The sequence below is a fragment of the Lutra lutra genome, chromosome 4 (assembly GCF_902655055.1).
Source record: "Lutra lutra chromosome 4, mLutLut1.2, whole genome shotgun sequence".
Taxonomy (NCBI): domain Eukaryota; kingdom Metazoa; phylum Chordata; class Mammalia; order Carnivora; family Mustelidae; genus Lutra; species Lutra lutra.
The window spans coordinates 17,319,575-17,345,383 of NC_062281.1; the positions used below are offsets into that span (position 1 = coordinate 17,319,575).

The following is a 25,809-nucleotide window of genomic DNA, read 5'->3' on the forward strand; positions in this document are numbered from 1 at the left end:
AGCAATTTGCCTGCACAGAGTAGTAAAAGAAAGTGGGGGGGGGGGTCTCACCAGTTTTTAATAATAATGTCTTATTCCATCCTCCTCAAACTTAAGCCCAACCCTTCTCTCCTGCCTGGAGATAATATTACCTCTAAATTTCAAGAGGTATTTTGCAAATTAATTTTTTTGTTGTTTTTTTTTGTTTGTTTGTTTGTTTTCTTTTAGATTTTTATTTATTTATTTATTTGACAGACAAAGATCACAAGTAGGCAGAGAGGCAGGCAGAGAGAGAGGAGGAAGCAGGCTCCCTGCTGAGCAGAGAGCCTGATGCGGGGCTCAATCCCAGGACCCTGGGATCATGACCTGAGCCAAAGGTAGAGGCTTTAACCCACTGAGCCACTCAGGCGCCCTGTTTGTTTGTTTTTTTAAGAGAGAGGGAGGGCTATGGAAGTTGCAATACAGAGGGAGAGGAAGAGAATCTTAAGCAGTCTCCTTGCCTAGCATGGAGCCCGATACCATCATTCTCACTACCCTGAGATCATGACCTGAGCCAAAATCAAGAGTCAGATAGATGCTTAACTGACTGAGACACCCAGGCACCCCACAAATTAGCTTTCTTATTGGGAGCTATTTTATTTTAGTTTTCATATCACCACACTTAGTCTTTTTTCTTTTTCTTCTAGTTTTTATACATTATTAACCCATTTTTAAACCCTAGCCCCTGATTCTTTTTTCCTTATGAAACTTTTCTTCCTGAATCATCCTGTATGGAAACATTGATTTAAGTAAACTTTTTTAAATTAGTACGCTTTTTTCCCCTTTCCCATACATAGTTAAACATTGGTGAATGAAACCTGTTTTTAATTAGAAAGATATTAATATTAAATAACAGCACTTGCTGCTTATAAGAAGTACTGGTTAATTTAGTAAATTGGGTCTGAGGAGGGGAGACCCATTATGACCCAGCCTTTCCCTCAGTTTTCCCTCTCTGCCCCTACTGTGTTTTGCCGCTGAGGTGGCAGAGCTGTCAGGAGGAGCATGAGTGGGCATTTCAAGGACCCAAGACTGTCTAAAGCCAAGGAAAATGGTGGAAAATTTACTGTCCCCATTGCCACAGAGAGCAATTTATGGCTTTGTTCTTTTCTTAAGCTCCCAGTCTGGCTTCATACTACATTTTGTGTGGGCTTTTATTCCTGAATCTTGGCTAACCTTCTTAGGCTAACCCTATTGGCCTTAAAAATATAGGGCAGTTGCATTGCCTGTCTGTCTCCTCATTACTGTAGTGACTGGTTATTTACCTTTATTTGAAATAAACGTAACGAGTACCTCTGTCCACTCAAGTCCATTCATACAATCACAGGTAATTATGCTAAAAACAACAGCAGAAGAAATACCAAGAAGAGGCCATTCCAGCATTAAACAGAGCTATTCCTATTAGTGAAGTAAATCAGATGTTCTTCCTTGCAGCCGAAGAACTTTATGCCAAAAACTGAATAGTATGTAGACTAATACCAAGCATTTGTTATAAGTTTTTGATGTAATTTGGCCACATTTTGTTTGTATGTTTGTTTTAAAGATTCTGTTTATTCATTGGAGAGAGAGAGCACAAGCAGGTGGAGTGACAGGCAGAGGGCGAAGCAGGCTTCCTGGGAGCAGAGTCTGATGTGGGGCTCAATCCCAGGATGCTGGGATCATGACCTGAGCCGAAGGCAGATGCCCAACTGACTGAGCCACCCAGGCACCCCTTATTTTTGTTTTTTAGAAATTTATTTATTTGAGGGAGAGAGAGTGAGAACGGGAGGGAGGGGCAGAGGGAGGGAGAGTCTTAAGCAGACTCCACCCTGAGCATGGAGCCTGACACAGGGCTCAGTCTTACAACCCTGAGACCAAAACATGAGCCAAAACACTCAACCAAATGCGCCACCAAGACAGCCCTGTATTTTGACTCATTTACAATACCCAATATTGAAGTGTAAAAAAAAATTGAACTGGGGTGCCTGGGTGGCTCGGTGGATTAGACCTCTGCCTTCGCTCAGGTCATGGTCTCAGGATCCTGGGATCAAGCTCCCAGTTGGGCTCTCTGCTCGGCGGGGAACCTGCTTCCCCTTGTCTCTGCCTGCCTCTCTGCCTACTTCTGATCTCTCTCTCTCTCTGTCAAATAAATAAATAAAATCTTTAAAAAAAAAAAAGTTGAACTTCTCTTAAAGTTCCGTTAATATTATAAATGTTCTCAAATTTTAGTTATTAATGGACAGAATAAAATACTGCAATACTGTAAAAAAAAAAAAAGTAATTAGATTTAAAAAGAAACATCTCTTCTAATTTTTTCTCATTTCCCTGTCCTTGTAATATATTTCCCTTTATAATATCAAATATATAATTGCGTTAACCTACTGTTTTCATATGGTGTGTTGTTTTTTTTTTAAAGATTTTATTTATTTATTTGACAGAGATCACAAGTAGGCAGAGAGGCAGGCAGAGAGAGAGGGGGAAGCAGGCTCCCCACTGAGCAGAGAGCCCGATACGGTACTTGATCCCAGGACCCTGGGATCATGACCTAAGCCGAAGACAGAGGCTTTAACCCACTGAGCCACCCAGGCACCCCCATATGGTGTGTTTTTTAAGTTTTATTTTTTTCTATTTGCATTTGATCATGTCCATTTCTTATTTTTTTTTATATATTACTCTTTTAATAGATTTCATCTATTACGTGTGAATTTTCCCTCACAATTCTTATTTTGTCATTTTTGCTTTTCTGGAATCTTTCTTAATGTTATTTTTCAGGAGCAGTTATATGATGATCTGAAATTGATTATTTCATGTTACTTTAGTAGCACTTAATCCCTGACATGTTCTATTTCTATATCCTTTTTACATTTCTAATAAGAATTATGAGTACAATCCATTTTGGGGGGAATTCTATCCAAAGAGCAATGAATAACTTTGGAAATATGTGAAAAATTATAGATTACCCCATTACAGTGATATCACCAAGAATGATTCCAAATTATTTACATTGTCCTAGTCCCTGGAACTGAAACACCTATTTTTTTTTTTTTTTTTAAGAATTTATTTATTTGACAGTGAGAGAAGGAGAGAGCACACAAGCAGGGGGAGCAGCAGAGGGACAGGAGGAAGCAGGCTCCCTGCTCAGCAGGGAGCCCAAAGTGGGGCTGGATCCCAGGACCCTGAGATCATGACCTGAGCCGAAGGCAGAGGCTTAACCCACTGAGCCACCCAGGTGTCCCCACCTATTATTTCTTTAAGCTCTCTTCTTTTATCTTTCTTTTCTATTCATTCCCATCATGTTTTCATACAGAACTTCTGGTCCCATGTTACTGGCACTGAAACCAAGGGTTGTAGGTGAAATCTGCTATTCTTTACCCTGATAATGTTACAAAAGTAAACTATCAAGCCTGTCTAAGCCTGACTTCTGTGCAAGGTAAATAATATGATGAGCATGGTGAGTGAATAAAAGAAAACATGTTTCAAATAGAGGGTGTTATTAATTTCAATTTTGTAGTATTGGTATTTTCAGGTTTTAAATTGTGCTCTATGGATTGAAACAATATTTCATTTGTCTTACTTTTTTATTCACTAACTGCATTTGTGAAATTGATTTCTAACTTTCTTTAAATAGTCTACTTTCTAATGTAATACTAAAATAATGCTTATTCTATTATAGAGGTTGTTTGTTTTATGGTCCACCTGGAACTGGAAAAACTCTGGTTGCTAGAGCACTTGCCAATGAGTGCAGTCAAGGGGATAAGAGAGTAGCATTCTTCATGAGGAAAGGTGCTGATTGTCTGAGTAAATGGGTAGGAGAGTCTGAAAGACAGCTACGATTATTATTTGATCAGGTATGATATTAAAATTCATTTACCTATGTAGACCTATAATCAATGTAAATGTAAGTATGGGAGGATTAGATAAGTCTTGTATTTCATCATATTTCGTAGAAATAAACTCAGAAGAATTAGACCAAATATATACTCTATGGATTATTTTCTTTTGTATGTCAAGATAATACTGACCTATGATGAACAGTTCTATAGGAAAAAGACAAAGAAATGATTGAATCTTAAGTTCCTTGGAGTCTTAAGTCTCATATCTAGAGAGAGACTGAAACTCTCATACCTAGCATAGTGAGATGTCTCAGTGTGTGAGCTGAAGATTAGTTCTGCCCTAGAGACTTTCAATTTCATATCCCAGATTGTATCGATAGCACATTGTGAGATAATACATTCTGATCTACTGAGGCATATTGCTGCAAATGCCCTTAAATCTCTTTATATAGCTCACTGAGTTTCTTCGACTTTATTGAAGCAGACTTTTAAAAAAGACAACAATGGCATCTTGCTTAATATTTTACCATCCTGACCTAGAAGAAGGCTATGTCATTGTCTTCTGGTCTTTGTCTTGTTTTAACTTGGTCTTGAATAGATAATTTTATTTGTCCCAATAACTATAGCTATATGAAACCTGAGGTATGTGGTCAGGGAAGTATGTATTTTGAATATCTCCAATTGAGAATGCAAGTAAAATTAAATTATATATATTATATTTTAGTTTGGATCCTTAAAATCTGGTTCTGGGATTTACATTTAGATTTATGAATTATAAATAAATTCTATAAGCAAGTTGGAATGAAAGTGTATTAGAAGTTATTCATGATAACATGCAACCACTGGACCTGTTTTCTAGGCTTATCAGATGCGCCCATCCATTATTTTTTTTGATGAAATCGATGGTCTGGCTCCAGTACGATCAAGCAGGCAAGATCAAATTCACAGGTAAACTTTGCTTGATGGCACCTCTGCCTTTCTTCCTGTTTTCTGAGCTATATTGATGTTGCATGAGGAATAGAATGTTAAACAGTGAAAGATACTTTACAAAGCAATAGTTTCCTTATTTTGGTAGAACCTTAATATATAGTACAAAAAGATAAAATAGACCATTTCTGCACGGCAAGGTTTTCACAAGCACAGTATAAAAATATTCATTTAGTTCATGATGCAGGTTTAATTCATGATACAAACTTAAAAGCCCATGGACCAGTGAGGTGTAAAGCAAATGGAATAAGTGAGACAGACCAATAGTGAGAGTTGGGCCATGGCTGAGAATGTAGCCGAGCATCTAATCATAAGTCATTTTTAGCTCCAACCTGTTAACTGAAGTGCAGAAGCTGACTCAGATTTGAAAAATTAATTTGTTCTCTTTCTTAAATGTTAGTTCAAATTTTTGTGTTAAGTATCTTTTAAATGTTGCCAGCTAATTAAGGTTTTTTAAGACACTGCCTTAGCCAAACAAAATATGTCTTTGCGCATGACTACTAGTTGGAGATTCACAGATTGGGTCAACTTTTTCATTTTTAGGATGGGAAAATTGCAACTCCCCTGTGATAAGCTGACTGCCCAAGTGGGGCACTTTCCCTTAGCGCCCCAGCCTCATCTTGAATCTAAACTACTTTTAATCCTAGTTCATCTTCAGTTTTTCAGAACTTCTTTTTAGCTGGTCTCATGTATTATCTGTAATTGCTTAATTAATTTGGGATGCCCTAAAGCAAATGTTTGCATGCCTTCATATATACCAGTATTGCATTGTCTTTTTATTGTAAATAATATAAAGAGGAGCAAGACATAGTGATGTGAATGATAGATAGGTTTTTATTTTTCTAATAATACCTAACAATATTTACTGTAGCCTGATAGCCTTCTTTGACTTGACGCTACACGGTTTCATTTGTTGCAGTCAGTAAATTAAAATGTTAAATACTATGATAAAAATTGTTGTGTCTGTAATACCCTACCAGTAATCATACAGACTTTTTTTTTTTAATTTAAAGATTTTATTTATTTATTTGACAGACAGAGATCACAAGTAGAGAGGCAGGCAGAGAGAGAGAGGGAAGCAGGCTCCCTGCTGAGCAGAGAGCCCGATGCGGGACTCGATCCCAGGACCCTGAGATCACGACCTGAGCTGAAGGCAGCGGCTTAACCCACTGAGCCACCCAGGCGCCCTCATACAGACTTTTTATACATGGCACATGTCGTCGTCATCAGCCATACTGGATTCATTGTGTTGAACTAATTGAGTGCTTACCGTGTTCTGCAACAGTTCTGTAAGGAATTGGACAAATTTTAGCAACAAAAATTATAGCGCAGTTTGGGAAGCACATGCCATCTCACATGCCATCTCACAGCACATGTGATGTGAGATACATCACATGTATCTCAAGTACATATGTTTTTTAATTGAAGGATAGTTGACATACAATATTGTTAGTTTAAGGTGTAAAACAGCGATTCCGCAATTCTATACATTAAGCTATGCTTATACCAGGATAAGTGTAGTTACCATCTGTCACCATACAACACTATTACAGTATTGACTATATTCCCCATGCTGTACTTTTCATCTTCGTGACGCATTTTATAACTGTAAGTTTGTGCCATTTGATCTTCTTCACTCATTTTGCTCGTCATCCAGCTCCCTTCCCTCTGGCAATTACCAGTTTGTTCTGTGTTTATGGTTTCGTTTCTGTGGTTTTTTGTTTGTTTTGTTTTTAGATTCTACATACAACTAAAATCATATGGTATTTGTCTTTACCTGACATTTCTCTTAGTATAACATCCCCTTGGTCAATCTATGTTGTTGCAAATGGCAAGATCCCATTATTTTTTGTGGCCGAGTAATATTCCCTTGTAGACCTGTATACCACATCTTTACCTATCCGTCACCTATTGATGGACAGCTAGGTTGCTTCCATATCTTGGCTGTTGTAAACAATGCTTTATTAAACAGAGGTACATGTACATTTTTGGACTAGTGGGGGTTTTTGGGGGGGGCAGTAAATAACCAATAGTGGAATTATTGGATTAAATGGGGGGATTGGTATTTTTATTTTTTAACTTTTTTTTTTTTTTTTAAGATTTTTTTTATTTATTCATTTTACAGACAGAGATCACAAGTAGGCAGAGAGGCAGGCAGAGAGAGAGAGGAGGAAGCAGGCTCCCTGGTGAGCAGAGAGCCCGACGTGGGGCTCGATCCCAGGACCCCGGGACCATGACCCGAGCCGAAGGCAGCGGCTTTAACCCACTGAGCCACCCAGGCGCCCCTATTTTTTAACTTTTTGAGGAACCTCTGTACTATTTTCCATAGTGGCTGTACCAATTTACATTCCCAAAGGGTTTTATTTTCTCCACATCATTGCCAACAGTTAATATTTCTTGTCTTTTGATATTAGCCATTCTGACAGGTATAAAATGATATCTCATTGTGGTTTTGATTTGCATTTCCCTGATTATTAGTGATGTTGACTATCTTTTCCTGTGTGGCTATCTGTATGGCTTCTTTGGGAAAATGTCCTTTCAAAGAATGTGCTCTTCCCATTTTTTTAATCAGATTATTTGGGGTTTTTTTGTGTTGTGTTGTAGAAGTTCTTTATATATTTTTGATATTAACAACTTTTCGGATATATCATTTGGAAATATCTTCTATTCAGTAGGTTACCTTTTTGTTTTGTTGATAGCTTCCTTTGCTTTGCAAAAGCATTTTATTTTGGTGTATTCCCAGAAGTTTAACTTTGCTTTGGTTTCTTTTGCCCAAGAAGACACATCTAGAAAAATGTTGCAAAGGCTGACATCCAAGATATTACTTCCTATGTTTTCTTTAAGGAATTTTATGGTTTCTGGTCTCATATTTAGGTCTTTATTCCATTTTGAGTTTATTTTTGTGAATGGTGTAAGAAAGTGAGCAAGAGCAAAGATTTTGCTTTGTATAGAGCACAGTCCCAGATTTCAAAATATGCTACAAAGCTATGGTAATCAGAACAGTATGGCACTGGCACAAAAATAGATGAAAGGAACAGGATAGAGAGCCCAGAAGTAAATCCACGCTATAGGGTCAATTAATCTGTGACAAATGAGGCAGGAATATGCAGTGGGGACATTGTGTGTAAGACTATAGGATAGACAGTCTCTTCCGTAAATGGTATTGGGAAAACCAGGTGGCTACGTTTTATGAGGCTGAGTGCTACCTACTGCACTAATGAGGCACCTGGTGGCTACATTTTATATATATGTGTGTGTGTGTGTGTGTGTGTGTGTATACATATAATTTATTTATGGGAAATATATATATATATGGGAAATTTAGTGTGCAAGTTTGGGGGGGTTGTTTGGTTTTTTAAGATTTTATTTATTTATTTGAGAAAGAGGATGAGAGAGGGGAGAGTCAGATGGAGAAGCAGACTCCCCACTGAGCAGGGAGCCCAATGTGGGACATGATCCCAGTACTCATGACCTGAGCCAAAAGCAGTCACATAACCAACTGACCTACCCAGGCACCTGGTTTTGTTTTTTTTTAACTGAAGACTTAAACAATCTGAGCATAAACATTTTTGTTAAGTAAGCATTTTTAAAAGTTACATGATTTGGGGCGCCTGGGTGGCTCGGCGGGTTAGGCCTCTGCCTTGGGCTCAGGTGATGTTCTCGGTCCTGGGATCGAGCCCCACATCGGGCTCTCTGCTCGGAGGGGAACCTGCTTCCCCCTCTCTCTCTGTCTGCCTCTCTGCCTACTTGTGATCTCTTTCTCTCTGTGTCCAATAAATAAAATCTTTACAATAAATAAATAAGTAAATAAGTGTTACATGATTAAACTGTATTTTTTATTTGTTAGTAATAATACCAGTCAGATAATGCAAATAAGCAAGCTTGTGAATGCCTTAGAATATATATGATTTTTAGCCTAAGAAAAGGAGGATTAAATATAAAATAAGTTAAATTAAAACCTTAAAATCTTTACTTTGAATTGGGAGTATCAGTATGAACTCACAATGAATTTTTTGAAGAAAAAATAGTTTCTAGCTCTGGACACTTTAAAAGGCCTAGAAGCTTTTACAATCCAGTAACAATTCGTACCCCTAGTACCCAAAATGTGGTTTCTAAATACTATAGCTCTTAGGACGGATGGTAGATAATGGAAATAAGTCTGGAAATAAAGACAAGCCTGGAATATCATGTAATGCCTGGAAGCAAGGAGGCAATCAAAAACTACCGGAGTCACATCAGAATGACATAGTCAAAAAATTTTGAAGGAGTTTCCATGAACCAAGATGGGATAATTTGAGCATCAAAAAGAATGACTAAAACAGAGTGAATAGTATCAAATACATAAAAACTGTCCGTTTTTAATGATTTTTTAAAAATAAAAACCTAATTGGTCACTCCAGAGGATTCTTAAAATAGTGACTCACTACTCTGAAAATTGATAAAAAAGATGAATCAAGCATTTCTTTTTCCTATCCTGTAACTATGATTCAGACCATGATTCAGAGTAATTTAATAATTAATGGAGTAACATTATTCTTTATAGGAAAATCATAGTTTGTAAATGCAAGGAAAATTATTGAAAATAGAAAATTGCCCTTTCGCAAATAGTGGATCTAGGCCTGTGGTTTTTAGCTGGTAGTGGATTTTGCCTCTTCCCCCTACATGGGTCAAATGTCTGGAGACATTTTTAATTGTCACAAATTAGAGGAGATGGGTAAGGACCACAGGCGCTGCTAAACATCCTGCAGTGCAGAGGATAGCTCTGTACAACAAAGAGTTACCTAACCCAAATGTTAATATGTGCCCAGATTAAGAAACCCTGATCTAAGCAATCAGAGGCTATAAAAACAGGTAATAAGGTTGGTAGTGAAGTTTATGGTGAATGTTGTAAACTGGTAACACCTCACTTAAACCCAGTTCGCTGATCTTAAAGGGAAAACTGGCATTATGTGCCTTCTGCATATACCATAGCAAGTACACAGTATGTTCCTATGATATATGCTATCCCAAGTAGTTCAGCCTGCATCTGTTAAGCTTCTAGATCTAATTGCCAGTTCATAGAAAATATGAAAGATAGAGGACAGGTTAAATGACCCTATTAGGAGGCAAGCAGACCAATCCAGAATATGGGAAGGAAATTTTAAAAGGCAAATGACCCAATTTCTTCAACAAATACATGGCATAAAGGAATAAAAAGGAAGATCCAATGGAAACTCTTGATTTGAGGGACATTTGACCAAGTGTAGTATATGGGTCTTGGCTTAAAAAAATCGAATGTGAAAAGATATTCTGAAACGATCAGGAAAATTAAATATTAGGTGATGTTAAGGGATTATTGTCATTTCCATTGGTATCCTAGTAACTGTGGAGTTCTGTAGTCCTTATCTCAGAAATAAATACATTATTTAATATGAAATGTGTACGGATTAAATGATGTGTGTGAAGTTTTGGGGTTTTCTTCCTCAAAGAACTATTGGATTACATCAGAAAAAAAAAGACACTGATAATTGTTGAAAGTGGGTGATGAAGGGGTGCCTAGCTGGCTGAGTTGGAAGAGCACATGACTCTTGATTTCGGGGTCATAAGTTCGAGCCCCATGTTGGGTGTAGAGATTTAAGTAAACTTAAAAAAAAAAAAAAAAAAAAAAAAGGATGGGCTCCTGGGTGACTCAGTGGGTTAAAACCTCAGCCTTTGGCTCAGGTCATGGTCCCAGGGTCTTGGGATCGAGCCCCACATCAGGCTCTCTGCTCAGCGGGGAACCTACTTACCCCCTCTCTCTCTGCCTGCCTCTCTGCCTACTTGTGATCTCTGTCTGTCAAATAAGTAAAATCTTAAAAAAAGTGGGGGGGAGAAAGTGGATGATGAAGATGTGGAGGTTGTTTTATTGTCTATCCATAATTAAAATGTAATTGAAGTTCTATTTTTATGATTTGTGTATATTTCATTTTATTTGGGCGTTCTTTGATAATGTATACACAATGGAGCATTTTTTACATAAAGTTTGTCCAGTATTTTTTTTTTTTATATTGTATCCTTTTTGGGCGACTTTCATGTTCCTATGTGAAGTTATGCTTCACCAAATGTCTTCCAGAACCCATTGTGGCATTCTAAAGGCCATTTATGTTTTTCATTGATTGTAATCTCTGTATGCCATTTAGTGTGTTATTTTACAGTTTTTAATCTATTGGAAGTAATGGCATGCTCTGAGAAAATGTGTTCACATGTTTAATCTATTAAATCTTAGCAAAAGAAGAAATAACATATTCAGCATCATATGTTTAATCTCTTCTCTCTTATTTTTACATTTAGTTCCATTGTTTCCACCCTGCTAGCACTTATGGATGGATTGGACAGCAGAGGGGAAATTGTGGTCATTGGTGCAACCAACAGACTGGATTCCATCGATCCTGCTTTGCGAAGGCCTGGTCGCTTTGACAGAGAATTCCTTTTCAGCCTACCTGACAAAGATGTAGGAATTTAACATTATTCAGATTTTGACAGAATGTGTTGTCCATATCATGGACAAATCTTGGCACAGTAAAAATTTGAAAATTGAGTTTTGTATGTTCTGAAGCAAAAGTCCTATGTGATTAACATCCAAATATATATGTGTGTGTTTTTTAGGAAGGCATTATTTTATTTAAAGAAAAGAACTTGGATTTTTTTTTAATTCTTTTTTTTTTTTTTTTTTTAATAAAGTAATGCCTTCCCAAAAAAATTTTCTCAGTTTGCGGGGCACCTGGGTGGCTCAGTCAGCAAAGCATCTAACTCTTGATTTCGGCTCAGGTCATGATCTCAGGGTTGCGAGATCGAGCCCTGCAGTGCATTTCATGCTCAGGGCAGAGTCAGCTTGAGATTCTCCCGTCCCCTTTCCCTCTGCCCCTTCCCCTACTCACCGGCTCTCACTCTTTTTCAAATCAATGAATCATCCTTTTAAAAAAAGTTTCTCAATTTGAGTGTGGCCTTTGGTTGTTACCATACAACTTTATTTTGCTTTAGAACATGTGGCCCAATGAACAGTCAGTCCTCAGCCAGTTTATTAGCATTGGCTTTTTCATGGGTACTACCATATGATCCTACACAGTTATTTTAAAGCTGCTTAATATTTTGGGTGCCTGGGTGGCTCAGTTGGTTAAGCCACTGCCTTTGGCTCAGGTCATGATCCTGGAGTCCCGGGATTGAGTCCCACATCGGGCTCCCTGCTAGACAGGGACTCTGCTTCTCCCGCTTGACCTCTCTCTTCTCATGCTCTCTCTCTCTCTCTCTCTCTCTCTCAAATAAATAAATAAAATCTTAAAAAAAAAAACAAAAAACTTCTTAATCTTTTGAGAACCAAGCAGAAAAATATGAGTAGAGCTGCCAGTGCTTTAAAGAACAATTCTCGGGGCACCTGGGTAGCTCGGCTGGTTAAGCATCCAACTCAGTTTCAGCTCAGGTCATGAGATCAGGCTCTGCCCTCAGTGGGGAGTCTGCTTCTCTCCCTCTGCCCCTCTCCCCACAGGTGGGTGCTCTCTCTCTCTCTCTGGAATGAATAAGTAAATCTTTAAAAATACACAATTTTTAATGCGTACCAGAATGAAGACTAGTCCCATCATTATTTAATTTGTCTCATACACATTTATGGTGACTAGAACTTGAGCACTATAAATGGAAATATTATTTAACATAAACTCCTTAAATGCTTGCAAATAACATCATCTTCTTTTCATTTTTAGTGTTTCATATTTTTTATTATAATAGGTATTGATTTCTTTACGATTTTAGATAAAATTATTTTAAACTGAAGTTATTCAGATCTGAATAGCACCTTATTACTTAAAAAGTTAAATTGTTCTTCTTCGTAGGCTCGAAAAGAAATTCTTAAGATTCACACAAGGGATTGGAATCCTAAACCACTGGACATATTTCTAGAAGAACTAGCAGAAAACTGTGTTGGTAAACATTGCTTTACGCATTAAAAGATAAAATGCATGCGTTTCAGAGATGAAACAAGTTGTAGCCTTGCATCGTTATGTTTAAAGAAATACAGGTTATGTTTGTTTCTAATCTCTTATTTGTGGCATGTTTTCTTCTTAAAAAATCCTGGATATTAAATAGAGAGACTTGATGAATTGGCTGTTGCGGAATTTGAAAGCCAAGTTAGACAATAATAATAATAATAACAACAGCCATCTTTGGCTCGTCACATTTCTCTAGTCATTCTGTTCGGCATTCTACATATATTATTTCAAGAAATTCTCACATCGGTCCAGCGAAGTAGGTAGCATTATCCCTATGTAGATGTAGAAATGGCTGAGAGAGCATAAATGTTCCTCCAAAGATCATACGTGTAGTAAGTGATAAGCTGGAATTTCACCCTAGTCTGTCTGATTCTAAAACTTGTTCTTGAATGCTTTGTGTATTTAGTGTTTGTACATTACACTTGCAAAAGTTGCTAGATTTGTTGACGTAATTATTACTACCATTGTAAGTTCACTGGGTGAAAGAGAAATGTTAGCCTTATTCTAAGTATTTTTCTAGTATATTGCTAGGTGGAGTTTTAATCTTCTTTTATCCATGGTCATGCTAATAGGGTGATGATTTACATTTAAAAATTTTTTTGGGGGGGCGCCTGGGTGGCTCAGTGGGTTAAGCCGCTGCCTTCGGCTCAGGTCATGATCCCAGGTCCTGGGTTCGAGCCCCACATCGGGCTTTCTGTTCAGCAGGGAGCCTGCTTCCTCCTCTCTCTCTGCCTGCCTCTCTGCTTACTTGTGATTTCTCTCTGTCAAATAAATAAATAAAATCTTTAAAAAAAAAAAAAATAAATAAAAATAAAAATTTTTTTTGGTTGCCTTGGATAGGATACTGCGGTGCAGATATTAAGTCAATATGCTCTGAGGCTGCCTTATGTGCTCTGCGTCGACGCTACCCGCAGATCTATACTACTAGTGAGAAACTACAGTTGGATCTCTCATCAATTAACATCTCCGCTAAGGACTTTGAGGTAGCCATGCAGAAGATGATACCAGCTGCCCAGAGAGCTGTGACGTCACCTGGGCAGGCACTGTCCACTGTTGTGAAACCACTCCTGCAAAGCACCGTTCACAAGATCTTAGAAGCTCTGCACAGAGTATTTCCACATGCAGAAATCAAAGCAAATAAAGCACTGGACTCAGGTATGCAACTTGATTGACCGTTTAAAGTTAGCTTTCATAATCAGTCAAGCTAAATGTTTTATACACCCGAAATGTTTCTTCACAAAAGAGCCTCTTCAGGGCGCCTGCGTGACACGGTCAGTTGAGCGTCCGACTCTTGGTTGCAGCTGAGGTCCGATCTTGCCGTGGGACTTGGGATCAAGGCCTGTGTCGGGCTCTGCACACTCAGCACGGAGTCAGCTTGAGTTTCTCTCTCTGCGCCTACCCCCTGCTCACACGCATGCTCTCTTTTTTTCCTCCCTCTCAAAATAAGTAAATAAATCTTTTAAAAATAATAATAAAAAGAGCCTCTTGAAAGGAATTTAGTCATGTTTTGCCTGGGTAGTTGAAGGAAATTTACTTCACAGATTGCCCTCAATTAAATCTGTTTTAAGTTTGAAATGGCATTTTTATATTTATTTCTTATTCATGTCTATACAGATATTTTATATTCTTAAAAAATTTTATTATACATTTCCTGTATATTGATTTGTTAATAACTGAAGCATTACATAAACATTTGCTTTGTAATCCAGAAAAGTTACTAATGCACAATTCTTTTGTTTTATAGATATTTCATGTCCTCTGCTAGAAAGTGACTTGGCATACAGTGATGATGAAGTTCCCTCTGTATATGAGAATGGCCTTTCTCAAAAATCCTTAAATAAGGCAAAAGAAAATTTTAATTTTCTTCATTTGAATAGGTATATTTCCCCTGCAAATGAATGTATATAGCTTTTTTTGGTGTATAAGTTCCCTAAAACTAAAAGATGGTGATTGAATAAGAGATACTAACTGATCTTTTTTTAAGTAAAAATATCAAACATTTTTATCATTACAGTTGTCACTGTAATAGAAATTTCACTGAATAAAGTAATCCTAAATCTGTGAAGGTTAATTAATTTTAATAATTAATTAATTTTCCAGAAACCATGTGAACCATGTTGTTATGGATTAACAAGCTGCATAGTCAAAAAATTTTTACCTTAAGAGAGTTAAAAATGGGTAATTTGGGAGGAAAAATTTAAATTTTTGCTTTTTCTAAAATACAGCTACTTTCTTTCAGAAATGCATGTTATCAACCTATGTCTTTTCGACCGAGAATATTGATAGTGGGAGAACCAGGCTTTGGGCAAGGTTCTCATTTGGCACCAGCTGTCATCCATGCTTTGGAAAAATTTGCAGTATATACATTAGACATTCCTGTTCTTTTTGGAGTCAGTGCTACATCTCCTGAAGAAACGTGTGCTCAGGTAAATTCATCGTTGCCCAGACAAATAACCTGGAAGAACAGTCTTCTAGAGACACAATCTAGAATTGCTTTACCCTTTTTGAACTGGGTTTTCTTGTCGTTCTGATTTCTGCCTCCAGATTTATGAAATAGAACTGTAGGGGCACCTGGGTGGCTCACTGGGTTAAGCCTCTGCCTTCGGCTTGGATCATTGTCTTAGGGTCCTGAGATCGAGCCCCGCATCAGGCACACTCTGCTCAGCGGGGAGCCTGATTCCCTCTCTCTCTCTGCCTGCCTCTCTGCTTACTTGTGATCTGTCAAATAAATAAGATCTTTAAAAAAAAAAAAAGAAAAAGAAAAAAAGAACTGTAGGTAATGGCCTATTCATCAAAGAGTATGGATTTAAATCACATTTCCACCATTTAATGTCTGTGTAACCTTAGGGAAGCTGTTAGATCTCTGCCTTGTTTTCCCCTTGTACAAACTGGAGGTAATAATAGTACCCTTGTGTGGCTGATGTGAGAATTAAGTGAATAAAGTACTTAAAACAGTAACTACTATGTGGTGTGTACTCAGATTTTCCACTGCTTCTGTTTTTGCTATTTTCCTTTTAAAATTTTTTAAACGTAGAAGTTTTATATTTTTATATTTAACACAAGTCTTCTAGACTGATTGAGATGTTTTCTTTCTAATTGCTTGAAGCAACCCTGTTTTCCTAAAAATGAGACTTTTACAAAACATTTTAAACATAAGATTATGAGACTAGAGAAGCATTTTAAAAACTTGAGTGTTTTATATGATAATTCTAGGAAGTTAAACATTGCTCCAGACTAAAAAAGCAAGCATTACTAATATACTGACTTTAACTAAATATAATTTTTTTTCCCTCTACTAGATGATTCGTGAAGCTAAGAGAACAGCACCAAGTATAGTATATGTTCCTCATATCCACTTGTGGTGGGAAATAGTTGGACCAACACTCAAAGCCACATTCACTACATTGTTACAGAACATTCCTTCATTCGCTCCAGTTTTACTACTTGCAACTTCTGACAAACCCCATTCTGCTCTGCCGGAAGAGGTAATCTGAGGGGGGGAAATCACTAGACTTTGAAAAGAGACTTATTAAAAATTTATTGTAAAAATTTCAAGTTTACAGAGGTGAATAATAGGATATGGAAAAGTTTTTTTTATCGGAAAGGTCACGTTAACTATCTGGTATATAGACTTGTTGGGCAGGATGGTATGTATGTGTGTGTATGTATGGTAGGGCTACATTATAAATTTTTTTTCTCTTACAAAAATAGGAGTTATTTGTTGTATACTATTTTGCAATTTGCTTTATATGTGTATCTATATATAATGTATTTTTCAGGACACAGTCTCATTCCTTTTAAAAGCAACATGGCTTTTTCCATTATCTTGATAAGCTGCATAGCTTTTTCCATTTTTTTGATGTACCAAAAATTATCCAGATTCCTGTTCATAGATGTTTTTGTGGTTTTTTAGTTTTTTTTCTGTTGAACTGCCCAACTGGGCTACTGGGTTTTATTTTATATGAACATTACTGTGTATTTTTCTAGCGTCCATTCCTAAAAGTGTAATAATTGTAGCTTAGTAAAGAGTATGCTCATTTAAATTTTTTTTTTAAAGATTTTATTTATTTATTTGACAGAGAGAAATCACAAGTAGACAGGCAAGCAGAGAGAGAGAGGGAAGCAGGCTTCCTGCTGAGCAGAGAGCCCGATGCGGGACTCGATCCCAGGACCCTGAGATCATGACCTGAGCCGAAGGCAGCGGCTTAACCCACTGAGCCACCCAGGCGCCCCTCATTTAAAATTTTTGATGGCACCAAATTACTGTCTTTCGAGTTTATGCCCATCTAGACAACTACCAGTGACAGAAGTTCATGCTTTTTCTGCCTGGAATACTCTTCTAGATATTTGCCTGGCATGACCCTTTATTTTTCTCAGGTCTCTGCCAGGTGTCACCTCAGAGAGGCCTTCCCTGATCAGTTTCTCAGTTACAGTGATTAGCTCCTTTTTCTATCACTCTCTTTTCCCTTACTCTACTTTGTTTTTGTCACTGCCTGCCATTAAATATTTGTTTGCCTTTCTGTCTCCTAGCAGAATGTAAAATACATGAAGTAAGACTTCCCCCCCCATCTTTCAATTATCAGAGTACATAATAGGCATATTGTAGGCATCTATGTGTGAATAAGTTTTTCCATACCTTTGACAAAATTGGTTTGCATTTTTTTAAGACTATGGGTAGGAAGATAAATTCAGATATTTTATTAAAGGAATATTTATTGAGTACTTATTCTTTGTTAGGCATAGTTCTAGATACTGGGAATATAGCATTGAAAAATAGAGACAAAAATTTCTATCTTCCTAGGGCTTACATTTTAATTGTAGGGGGAGAGAAAAAGAAATAAAATATATAATATTAACCTCTTGCTATGGAGGAAAATTTAGCCAAGCAATACCAAAAGAGTGTGATTGGTCACAATGTTAAACAGTCTTAGGTAAGACCTCACTAAGAAGATGACTTTTGAGGAAAGACCTGAAAAAAGTAAGGCAGTGAGTAACCCAGTTGGGCATCTGAGGGACAAGGGTTTCTGGCAGATGAAAAGGAAGTGCAAAGACCCTGAAGCAAAAGTGTGTTTGGTGTGTTGGAAGAAACAGCAAGACCAGGGTGGTCAGAGCAGTGAGTGAAGAGCAGAATGAAGGAAATGAGCTCAGGGTATCGGAGGACAAGATGTTGTCCCTGTTACCTCTGTTCTAATAGTTGATTGTGAGTTATTCAACTGAAAATTGAATAATCCAGGAAATAAGCATGTGTATGTTATAGACTCAAAAGCTTCTAGTTTAGTTAATCTGATTCTGGACACTTCCTTTAGATTGGCTTCTTCATATGGATATTTTAGCTTTGTTGAGACACTTTCCTCACCGTTCGGTTTGTTAGCACTGACTTCTAAAAAAATCAGCTTATTTTGAAAGATTTTCTTATCTTAATCTCTGTTTTCCGGGTACTATATAGAACCTGTTAAATCTCTCTTCATCATGAAAACTCTTTGTATATATGATTACTCTGTTTATTTGTATCTTCCCAATCTGACCCAGGCTTCTTCACACTAAACATTTCTTCTGTGATAGGGTATATTCCTTAGTGTTATTAATGCAACAGAAGTTTATTTCTCGTTCACTTAACTATACGCAGATGACTACATTCAGGTCTATCCTCCCCCATGTAGTCGTTCCACATACTTGGGCTGGGAGAGCTTTCCCCTTTTCATCACCTGGCTTTCCAGCTTGCTTTCATTCCACCTCACTTCTGCCATGCCAAGCAGCAGTCACCAGAGTTGTTCGTCCTTAGCTAGAGCTGAGAGGGTGGACCCAAAGACTACCATGTTAGAGCAGGGACTATCTATGGCTGCCAATATCCGGAAGAATGGGGAGACCCTGTTGCCCAGAAAGCAAATTACAGGTACATTCTATTTCCAGTATAGACAGGCTTCTTCCTAATCACTGGAAGTAGAAGCTAGAATAAACAGAAGCATCATCTATGGGTAGTTAAGAATTCAAAGGCAAAGAGGAGCTATAAAGAAGTGTTTGAGAAAGACAGTTCAATGAATAATCATATCCGTGCATCACCAACAGACTGTTGTAGAAAAGAACCAATTGGAGATAATTATGCATGAAATAACTCCCCCCCCCCCACAAATAAAAAAAATTCGATGAAGCTTTTGAAAAGGAGCAAACACAGATGAAGAATCAATTATTGAAATGGAACATCACAGGACCAGGAATTCTTATGGTGTATGATACAAAAGGACAGGGATTTGAAAAGGGAGGAAAAAAAGCTAAAATAAAGGCAATCAATTCGCGTCTAACCCCCATTTATTGGGCCTTATGAGAAGAGAAAATAAAGTAGAAGAGAAAATATTCACATACTAGAACATTTTATAGAGTTAAGGAATACCTTAAATTCAGATGTAAGAGTTTCTGTGTTCTAACTGGTGGATATTAAAAGGCCCACATCTAGATAAACTTTCAGGATTTCAGAAGTACAGAGGAAAATTTAAAAATCTACCAAGAGAGAAAATATCTACCAAGAGAGAAAATAGGAAGAACTGAAAATCAAATTGCTTCTACCTTCTCATTCGTAACACTAGCTACTAAGGAGACAAGTGAGCAATATTTATTTCCATAGTTTTGAAGGAAAATAGTTTTCTTTTCAACAAAGTTAGCATTTGAGAGAGAGAACAAAGCTAAGATTTTTTAGAGAGATAGGCTAGGGGAGAGGGAAAGAGGGAATCCTAAGTAGGCTCTGTGCCCAGCGCAGAGTCTGATGCAGGACTCAAACTCACAACCCTGAGATGATGAGATGAAATCCGGAGTCATATGCCTAACCACCTGAGCCACCCAGATGCCCCAAAAGACATTTTTGAATATGTAATGCCTAGGAATCTATTACTTATAAACCCTTGACTGAAAGAATTAATTATTAAAGGATTAGAAATTTCTCTTGGATCTTTATTTTGTAGAAATAAGAAGCAGTGAACAAAGAAAACAGTAAAACTTACTGTCACAAAATTGTGATAGAAAAAAATGTTTAAGGAATATGAAACTAAGTTGGTCTTAGTCTGAATTTGATAATGCCAGGAAGAGCATAGTGGAGGAGAATAAGGAAGTAAAAGCACGTTCAGATTTTTTGTGGTATGTAGATATTAACCTTACAGTTTGCTAGAAAAAGTTTAACTTTATCTGTTAAAACTTAGAGTAATAAAAGAGTAGAAATAGAGCATATAACATTCAGGCCACCAGAAAGGGGGAAGAGACACAAATTCCAATAAATACCCCAGCAAAATAGCTAGGATCCTAAAATTCAGTGTTGAAGGAAAAAAAGTGCTTGAATTTCCAAGAAAATATTGAAAAAGCAATGAGGTTCTTGGCCTACCAAATACTAAAGCATACCTCAAAATTAGAAATTAAAATTGTGGAATTTGGGCTGGCTTAGAGAAATTAACGTAATAAAATCCATGAGACTCTTGTTTACAAAAAAGTTGAGTAAATGAATTAGCAAAAATAGAGACATTTCATAAATGATGTGGAGATAATAGGACAAAAAGCTTCATATAACATACCAGGAACATTTTCTTATACGGGAGCATGGAAGATCCTGTAAATGAGGTAATGCAAAAGCTATGAATGTAAACTTCTGTATGTCAGAGATACCCAAAACAAAGTACACAAACATCACACAAGAAATAAACATTATTTTCCTCTAATAGTAATAATGAATAAAAGGGGGGGCACCTGGGTTGTTCAGTCAGTTAAGTGTCTGCTCTTGGCTCTGGTCTTGATCTCAGGGTCCTGGGATCGCCCATATCGGGCTCCCTGCTCGGCAGAGAGCCTGCTTCTCCCTCACCCCCTGTCCCTCCCCCAGCTTGTGTCCTTGCACTTTCTCTCTTCTCTGTCAAGTAAATAAAACCTTTGTAAAAACTACTGGAAAAGGTCAAGAGTTGTTTAGAAACATCCTTTTGGGATTTTTTTTGCCTTTCTTTTGGCAGTAAAATATGCATAACATAAAATTTACCATTTTAACCATTTTTAAGTGTATAATTCAGTGACCTCAAATACATTGCATTGAGTACATTCACAATGTTGTGCAGCTATCACCACTATCTTTTCCAGAAATTTTCATCATCCCAAACAGAAACTTTATACCCATTAACCAGTTACTCCCCATTCCCTCCTTTCTTTAACCCCTAGTAACCTCTGTTATAATAAATTTCTCTCTGAATTTCTACATACCTTGTATAAGTGGAATCATATGGTATTTGACCTCTTGTGACTGGCTTATTTCACTTAGCATGTTTTCAAAATTCATCCACGTTGTAGCATGCACTACAATTCCACTCCTTCTTAAGGTTGAATAATACTCCATTTTATGTACATATCACATTTTTTATATTCACCTGGTGATGAACATTGGGATTGTCTCTGCCTCTTGCCTACTATGAATAATCCTGCTGTGATCATTGGTATACAAGTATGTGTTTGAGTGGTGGGTTTGGTGGGTTATTTGGTTTTTTGCTTTTTGTTTTTTTTTTTTTTTTCAGCTCTTCATATCTGTATACTGGATTGCATGGTAATTCTATGTTTTCCACAGAGGCTGCACCATTTTAACATTCCATTAGCTCAGGGGTTCTAATTTCTCTACATCCTCACCAGCACTTGTTATTTTCTAGCCTTTACTATTTTTTTTTTAAATTTCTTTTTAAAGATTTCATTTTTAAGTAATTTCTACACCCATGGTAGGGCTCAAAACTCATAACCGCGAGATCAAGAGCTGCATGGTCTACCAACTGAGCCAGCCAGGGTATCTCACTGGGGCTATGAAAGTGAATCAGCTGATCTCAGAAAAGCCCTTCAAATTAAATATTGCCATGTCAGTTGCCACATGAATTATATGTTGGAGTCTTGAATTTTAAAGAAGATCCCATATATTTTAGTTCCTAATCTGTTGCATACGTCATTTATATGTAACTCCAGCATATATAAAAGATCTGTTTTAAAAACATCTCTTTCTTACACAGTTCAGGTCATTAAAAATATGTGTGTAGGGGCGCCTGGGTGGCTCAGTGGGTTAAAGCCTCTGCCTTCGGCTCAGGTCGTGATCTCAGGGTCCTGGGATCAAGCCTCACATCGGGCTCTCTGCTCAGCAGGGAGCCTGCTCCCCCCTATCTCTCTGCCTGCCTCTCTGCCTACTTGTGATCTCTGTCTGTCAAATAAATAAATAAAATCTTTAAAAAAAAATGTGTAATAACCTACTGTTGCATTGAATGATATTTACATAGTATTGTGTATACACATATGTAATCATATATTTTCTCTTTTAAGGTTCAAGAATTGTTTATCCGTGATTATGGAGAAATTTTCAATGTCCAGTTACCTGGTAAAGAAGAACGAACAAAATTTTTTGAAGATCTAATTCTAAAGCAAGCTGCTAAGCCTCCTTTATCAAAGAAGAAAGCAGGTTAGTTTATCAAAGTCTGACATATAATAATTTTGAGAAAGTGGGAATAAAATATTAATGGCATCATCATCTTCTAATAACTCAAACTCAGAACTTCAGTCATTAGGTTTGCTTACATGTCTCTAAGCTTCCCATTTAAGTGTACAAGGTCTTTCCTAGTGTAGTCCTAGTCCATGGAGAATTTGAGCTAGAATTCATAATAAAGCTCCAGCCTGTCTTCCCAAGCCCATTTTTGGCACATTTGTTCTCCCCACCTTCCTCCATCTCTTTCTTCGCAAAACACTCCGTCTTTACACTACATGCAACATATTCTTGTCTTTTCGTAATTTCATTTATGCTTGCTCTCTACCATCAATGCTTCTATCCTTCTTACCTATCTCTGCCTAAGGAACCACTTGTCCTTCTACTATAACTCATTTTTTCCTCCTTCACAGAGCTAGGCAAAATTAATTTTCTACCATTATGACCCATTGTACTTTTTTTCATCCTACTGATATGACATTAGTGATGTGATCATTGTCTTACCCCCTTATAGATTGTCAATTTGTTGGGGCAGCACTCTCATATGCCTTCTTTTATCCTGAGTATTCAGTGCATGTCTGTTTAAACAAAATTAAACTTATTACATTGGAAACATACCACAATTTTTTCTTAGTTCAGAAATTAACTAGTAAAAAGCTTTTTTAATAGAATTTTCTTGTGCTGGAAATAATGCATTTTCAAAGTTTTAATAGCCTCTTAAATGATCTTAAAATGGAAAAGAGGTAATGACCTAGGAATTAACATTAAAAATTACAAATTACCAGTTGTTGCTGGAGGGGAGCTAGGGATAGAGATTATGGTAGCACTTGAGTATTTCAAATCCTCTAAATCCTGACAGATGTAAGGAGGATAGCCCCTAAAGCCTGACCACTGAATCATTTGTCACTCTTGTTGTGATGGGAGAGTAGTAACTAAAATCTTGCATTCGCATGAAGTTTTGCAGGCCTTGGAGGTACTCCCTGTAGCACCACCACCTGAGCCAAGACCACTGACAGCAGAAGAAGTGAAACGACTAGAAGAACAAGAAGAAGATACCTTTAGAGAACTGAGGATTTTCTTGAGGAATGTTACACATAGGCTTGCTATTGACAAGCGATTCCGAGTATTTACTAAACCTGTTGACCCTGATGAGGTATTGCTTTAATCTTTGACTCGAATGTGTTCTAAACTATAATGAACTAGAGAATATTTGAATTGTTTATGTGGTTCCCTGTCTACTCTCTGAGCTTATTTTATGTAGAATATACTGAGTAGTGTCCTAACCACGTGGAAGCTTCAAAGCTATGCGTAATGCATTTTTCTTTCTCTCAAGAGTAGTCAGTTAACTTTGTCTGCCAACCCAAACATTCTAGACATGATTTAAGATTGACTTAATGGTACATAATATTATTGTGACCTACATGGTTTGGAGTGAGCTAGAGAGTGAAGCTGAAGTCTTAAGTTGACATTGAAGGATGGGTGACATTTGGATAAGGAAAGAGGAATAAGATATTACTGGAGATATAAGTGCCTAAGAACAGAAGTAAATACAAAACAAAACCAGCTTTAAATAGAGTCAAAGGTTTCATATTAATACATTATTGTTATTTCTTATGTATTTGTTCTCTCTCCCCTGTATTGCCTGGCAGAGCAACTGGACTCAGATGTTTTTTTATGTTTAGAGTTAACTTAGTGATTTGGTCATTTGCTTGAATTTTAGGTTCCTGATTATGTCACTGTGATAAAGCAACCAATGGACCTTTCATCTGTAATCAGTAAAATTGATCTCCACAAGTATCTGACTGTGAAAGACTATTTGAGTGATATTGATCTAATCTGTAGTAATGCTTTAGAATACAATCCAGATAGAGATCCTGGAGGTGAGCATTAGTGGGTTTTTTTCCCCCTGGGGGGGTGGAACAGGGACCGCTAACATGTAGTGAGTTGACATATTATAAACATTTTACATTCACAGTGCCATTCAATACAACATTATTCTCACTTTACAGTTGATGAAAATGAAGTTAAAAAACTTAGGGGGCACCTGGGTGGCTCAGTGGGTTAAAGCCTCTGCCTTCGGCTCAGGTCATGATCTCAGGGTCCTGGGATTGAGCCCCGCATCGGGCTCTCTGCTCAGCAGGGAGCCTGCTTCCTCCTCTCTCTGCCTGCTGCTCTGCCTACTTGTGATCTCTGTCAAATAAGTAAATGAAATCTTTAAGAAAAAAAAAAAAAACAAACAAACAAACTTAGGGTCACACTGCCAGGAAGTGGCAGAGGCAGAATTTGAATGCAGGTTTCTTTGACTACAGAATACCCGTGTTTACAGTTCTGTGGCCTACCTTCTAATGACACAAAATTGCACAACAATTTCACTTCTTTCCTTTATCAGCGCTCTTTGTCCAAGTGGAAAATAAACACTCTGCAATAAAAAAGGTTTAAAAGAATTTTCTTAGTTAAGACCACTGTGATTTTTATTACAGAAGTAATATAGGATACTTGCCAATTTTTTTTTTAAGATTTATTTTAGAGAGAGAGAGCAGTGAGAAGGGCAGAGTCTCAAGTAGACGCTGCATGGAGCCTGATGTGGGGCTCCGTCTCGGGACTGTGAGATCATGACCTGAGCCAGAACCAAGTTGGACACTTCACTGAGCCACCCCGACACCCCAACGTGCTAATGTTTTAAAAACTAAACCCTCTAGATTTATTATGGTGATCACTTCATAATGTATATAAATGTCGAATCACTGTGTTGTACACTTGAAACTAATATAATATTGTAAGTCATCTATACTTCATAAGTCCCTCATTTCCTCTCTCCAAAGGTGGACACTGTTAAGTTTGGGGATATCTTTTTAGACCTTTTCTATACCTATACCTATTCTGTCCTCTCCTATGCAATCTATTAAAAAAATAAAACTTATAAAGTAAGGGATTTTTAATGATTTATTTGTTCATATATATAATGATATAGTCAACTATATGTTTGATATAAACTTATTCATATCAAAAAATATTTTTCTTAAAATATTTCTTAAAATATTAAATATTGATAAGTAAATATTGAATGTATTTATACTTATTTTAACTATATTAATATATAATATAATAATCAATATAAATAATATTTTAAATTTTTATAAAATATTTCTTTTTTTTTAGATTTTATTTATTTGACAGAGATCATGAGTAGTCAGAGAGGCAGGTGGGGGCCGGGGGGAAGCAGGCTCCCTGCTGAGCAGAGAGCCCAACGCAGGACTCGAACCCAGGATTCTGGGATCATGACCTGAGCCGAAGGCAGAGGCTTTAACCCACTGAGCCACCCAGGCGCCCCAAAATATTTCTTAGAAAATTTCTTTTTCCTAGCTTACTATTTTTGTTTTATGGATAGTGTCCTTAACACTCTCAGTGGATAATTCTTTAATAGTCCTGTTTGCTGTGTTAACTCCCTCCCCGAGTACATTGGCTTTCTGTTTTTCTAGTTGGTAGTGTTTATAAATTAGACCAATTAGCATAGGGACCTACTGAA

General features: G+C 37.1%; 1 protein-coding gene and 1 pseudogene across 1 annotated transcript in view; both read left to right on the top strand.

Annotated features, from left to right (window-relative positions):
• The window catches only part of ATAD2 (ATPase family AAA domain containing 2), a 67,632-nt gene that overhangs the window by 32,955 nt on the left and 8,868 nt on the right, over window positions 1–25,809 (top strand). The window contains exons 12-22 of the mRNA XM_047726499.1: window positions 3,668–3,842; window positions 4,687–4,775; window positions 11,124–11,283; window positions 12,659–12,749; window positions 13,655–13,969; window positions 14,559–14,691; window positions 15,054–15,240; window positions 16,114–16,299; window positions 22,127–22,262; window positions 23,240–23,436; window positions 24,004–24,163. Of these exons, the coding sequence (XP_047582455.1) occupies window positions 3,668–3,842; window positions 4,687–4,775; window positions 11,124–11,283; window positions 12,659–12,749; window positions 13,655–13,969; window positions 14,559–14,691; window positions 15,054–15,240; window positions 16,114–16,299; window positions 22,127–22,262; window positions 23,240–23,436; window positions 24,004–24,163 (1,829 nt within the window). The remainder of the gene's footprint in view (window positions 1–3,667; window positions 3,843–4,686; window positions 4,776–11,123; window positions 11,284–12,658; window positions 12,750–13,654; window positions 13,970–14,558; window positions 14,692–15,053; window positions 15,241–16,113; window positions 16,300–22,126; window positions 22,263–23,239; window positions 23,437–24,003; window positions 24,164–25,809) is intronic.
• On the top strand, window positions 562–1,545 carry LOC125098077 (phosphatidylinositol N-acetylglucosaminyltransferase subunit P-like; annotated as a pseudogene).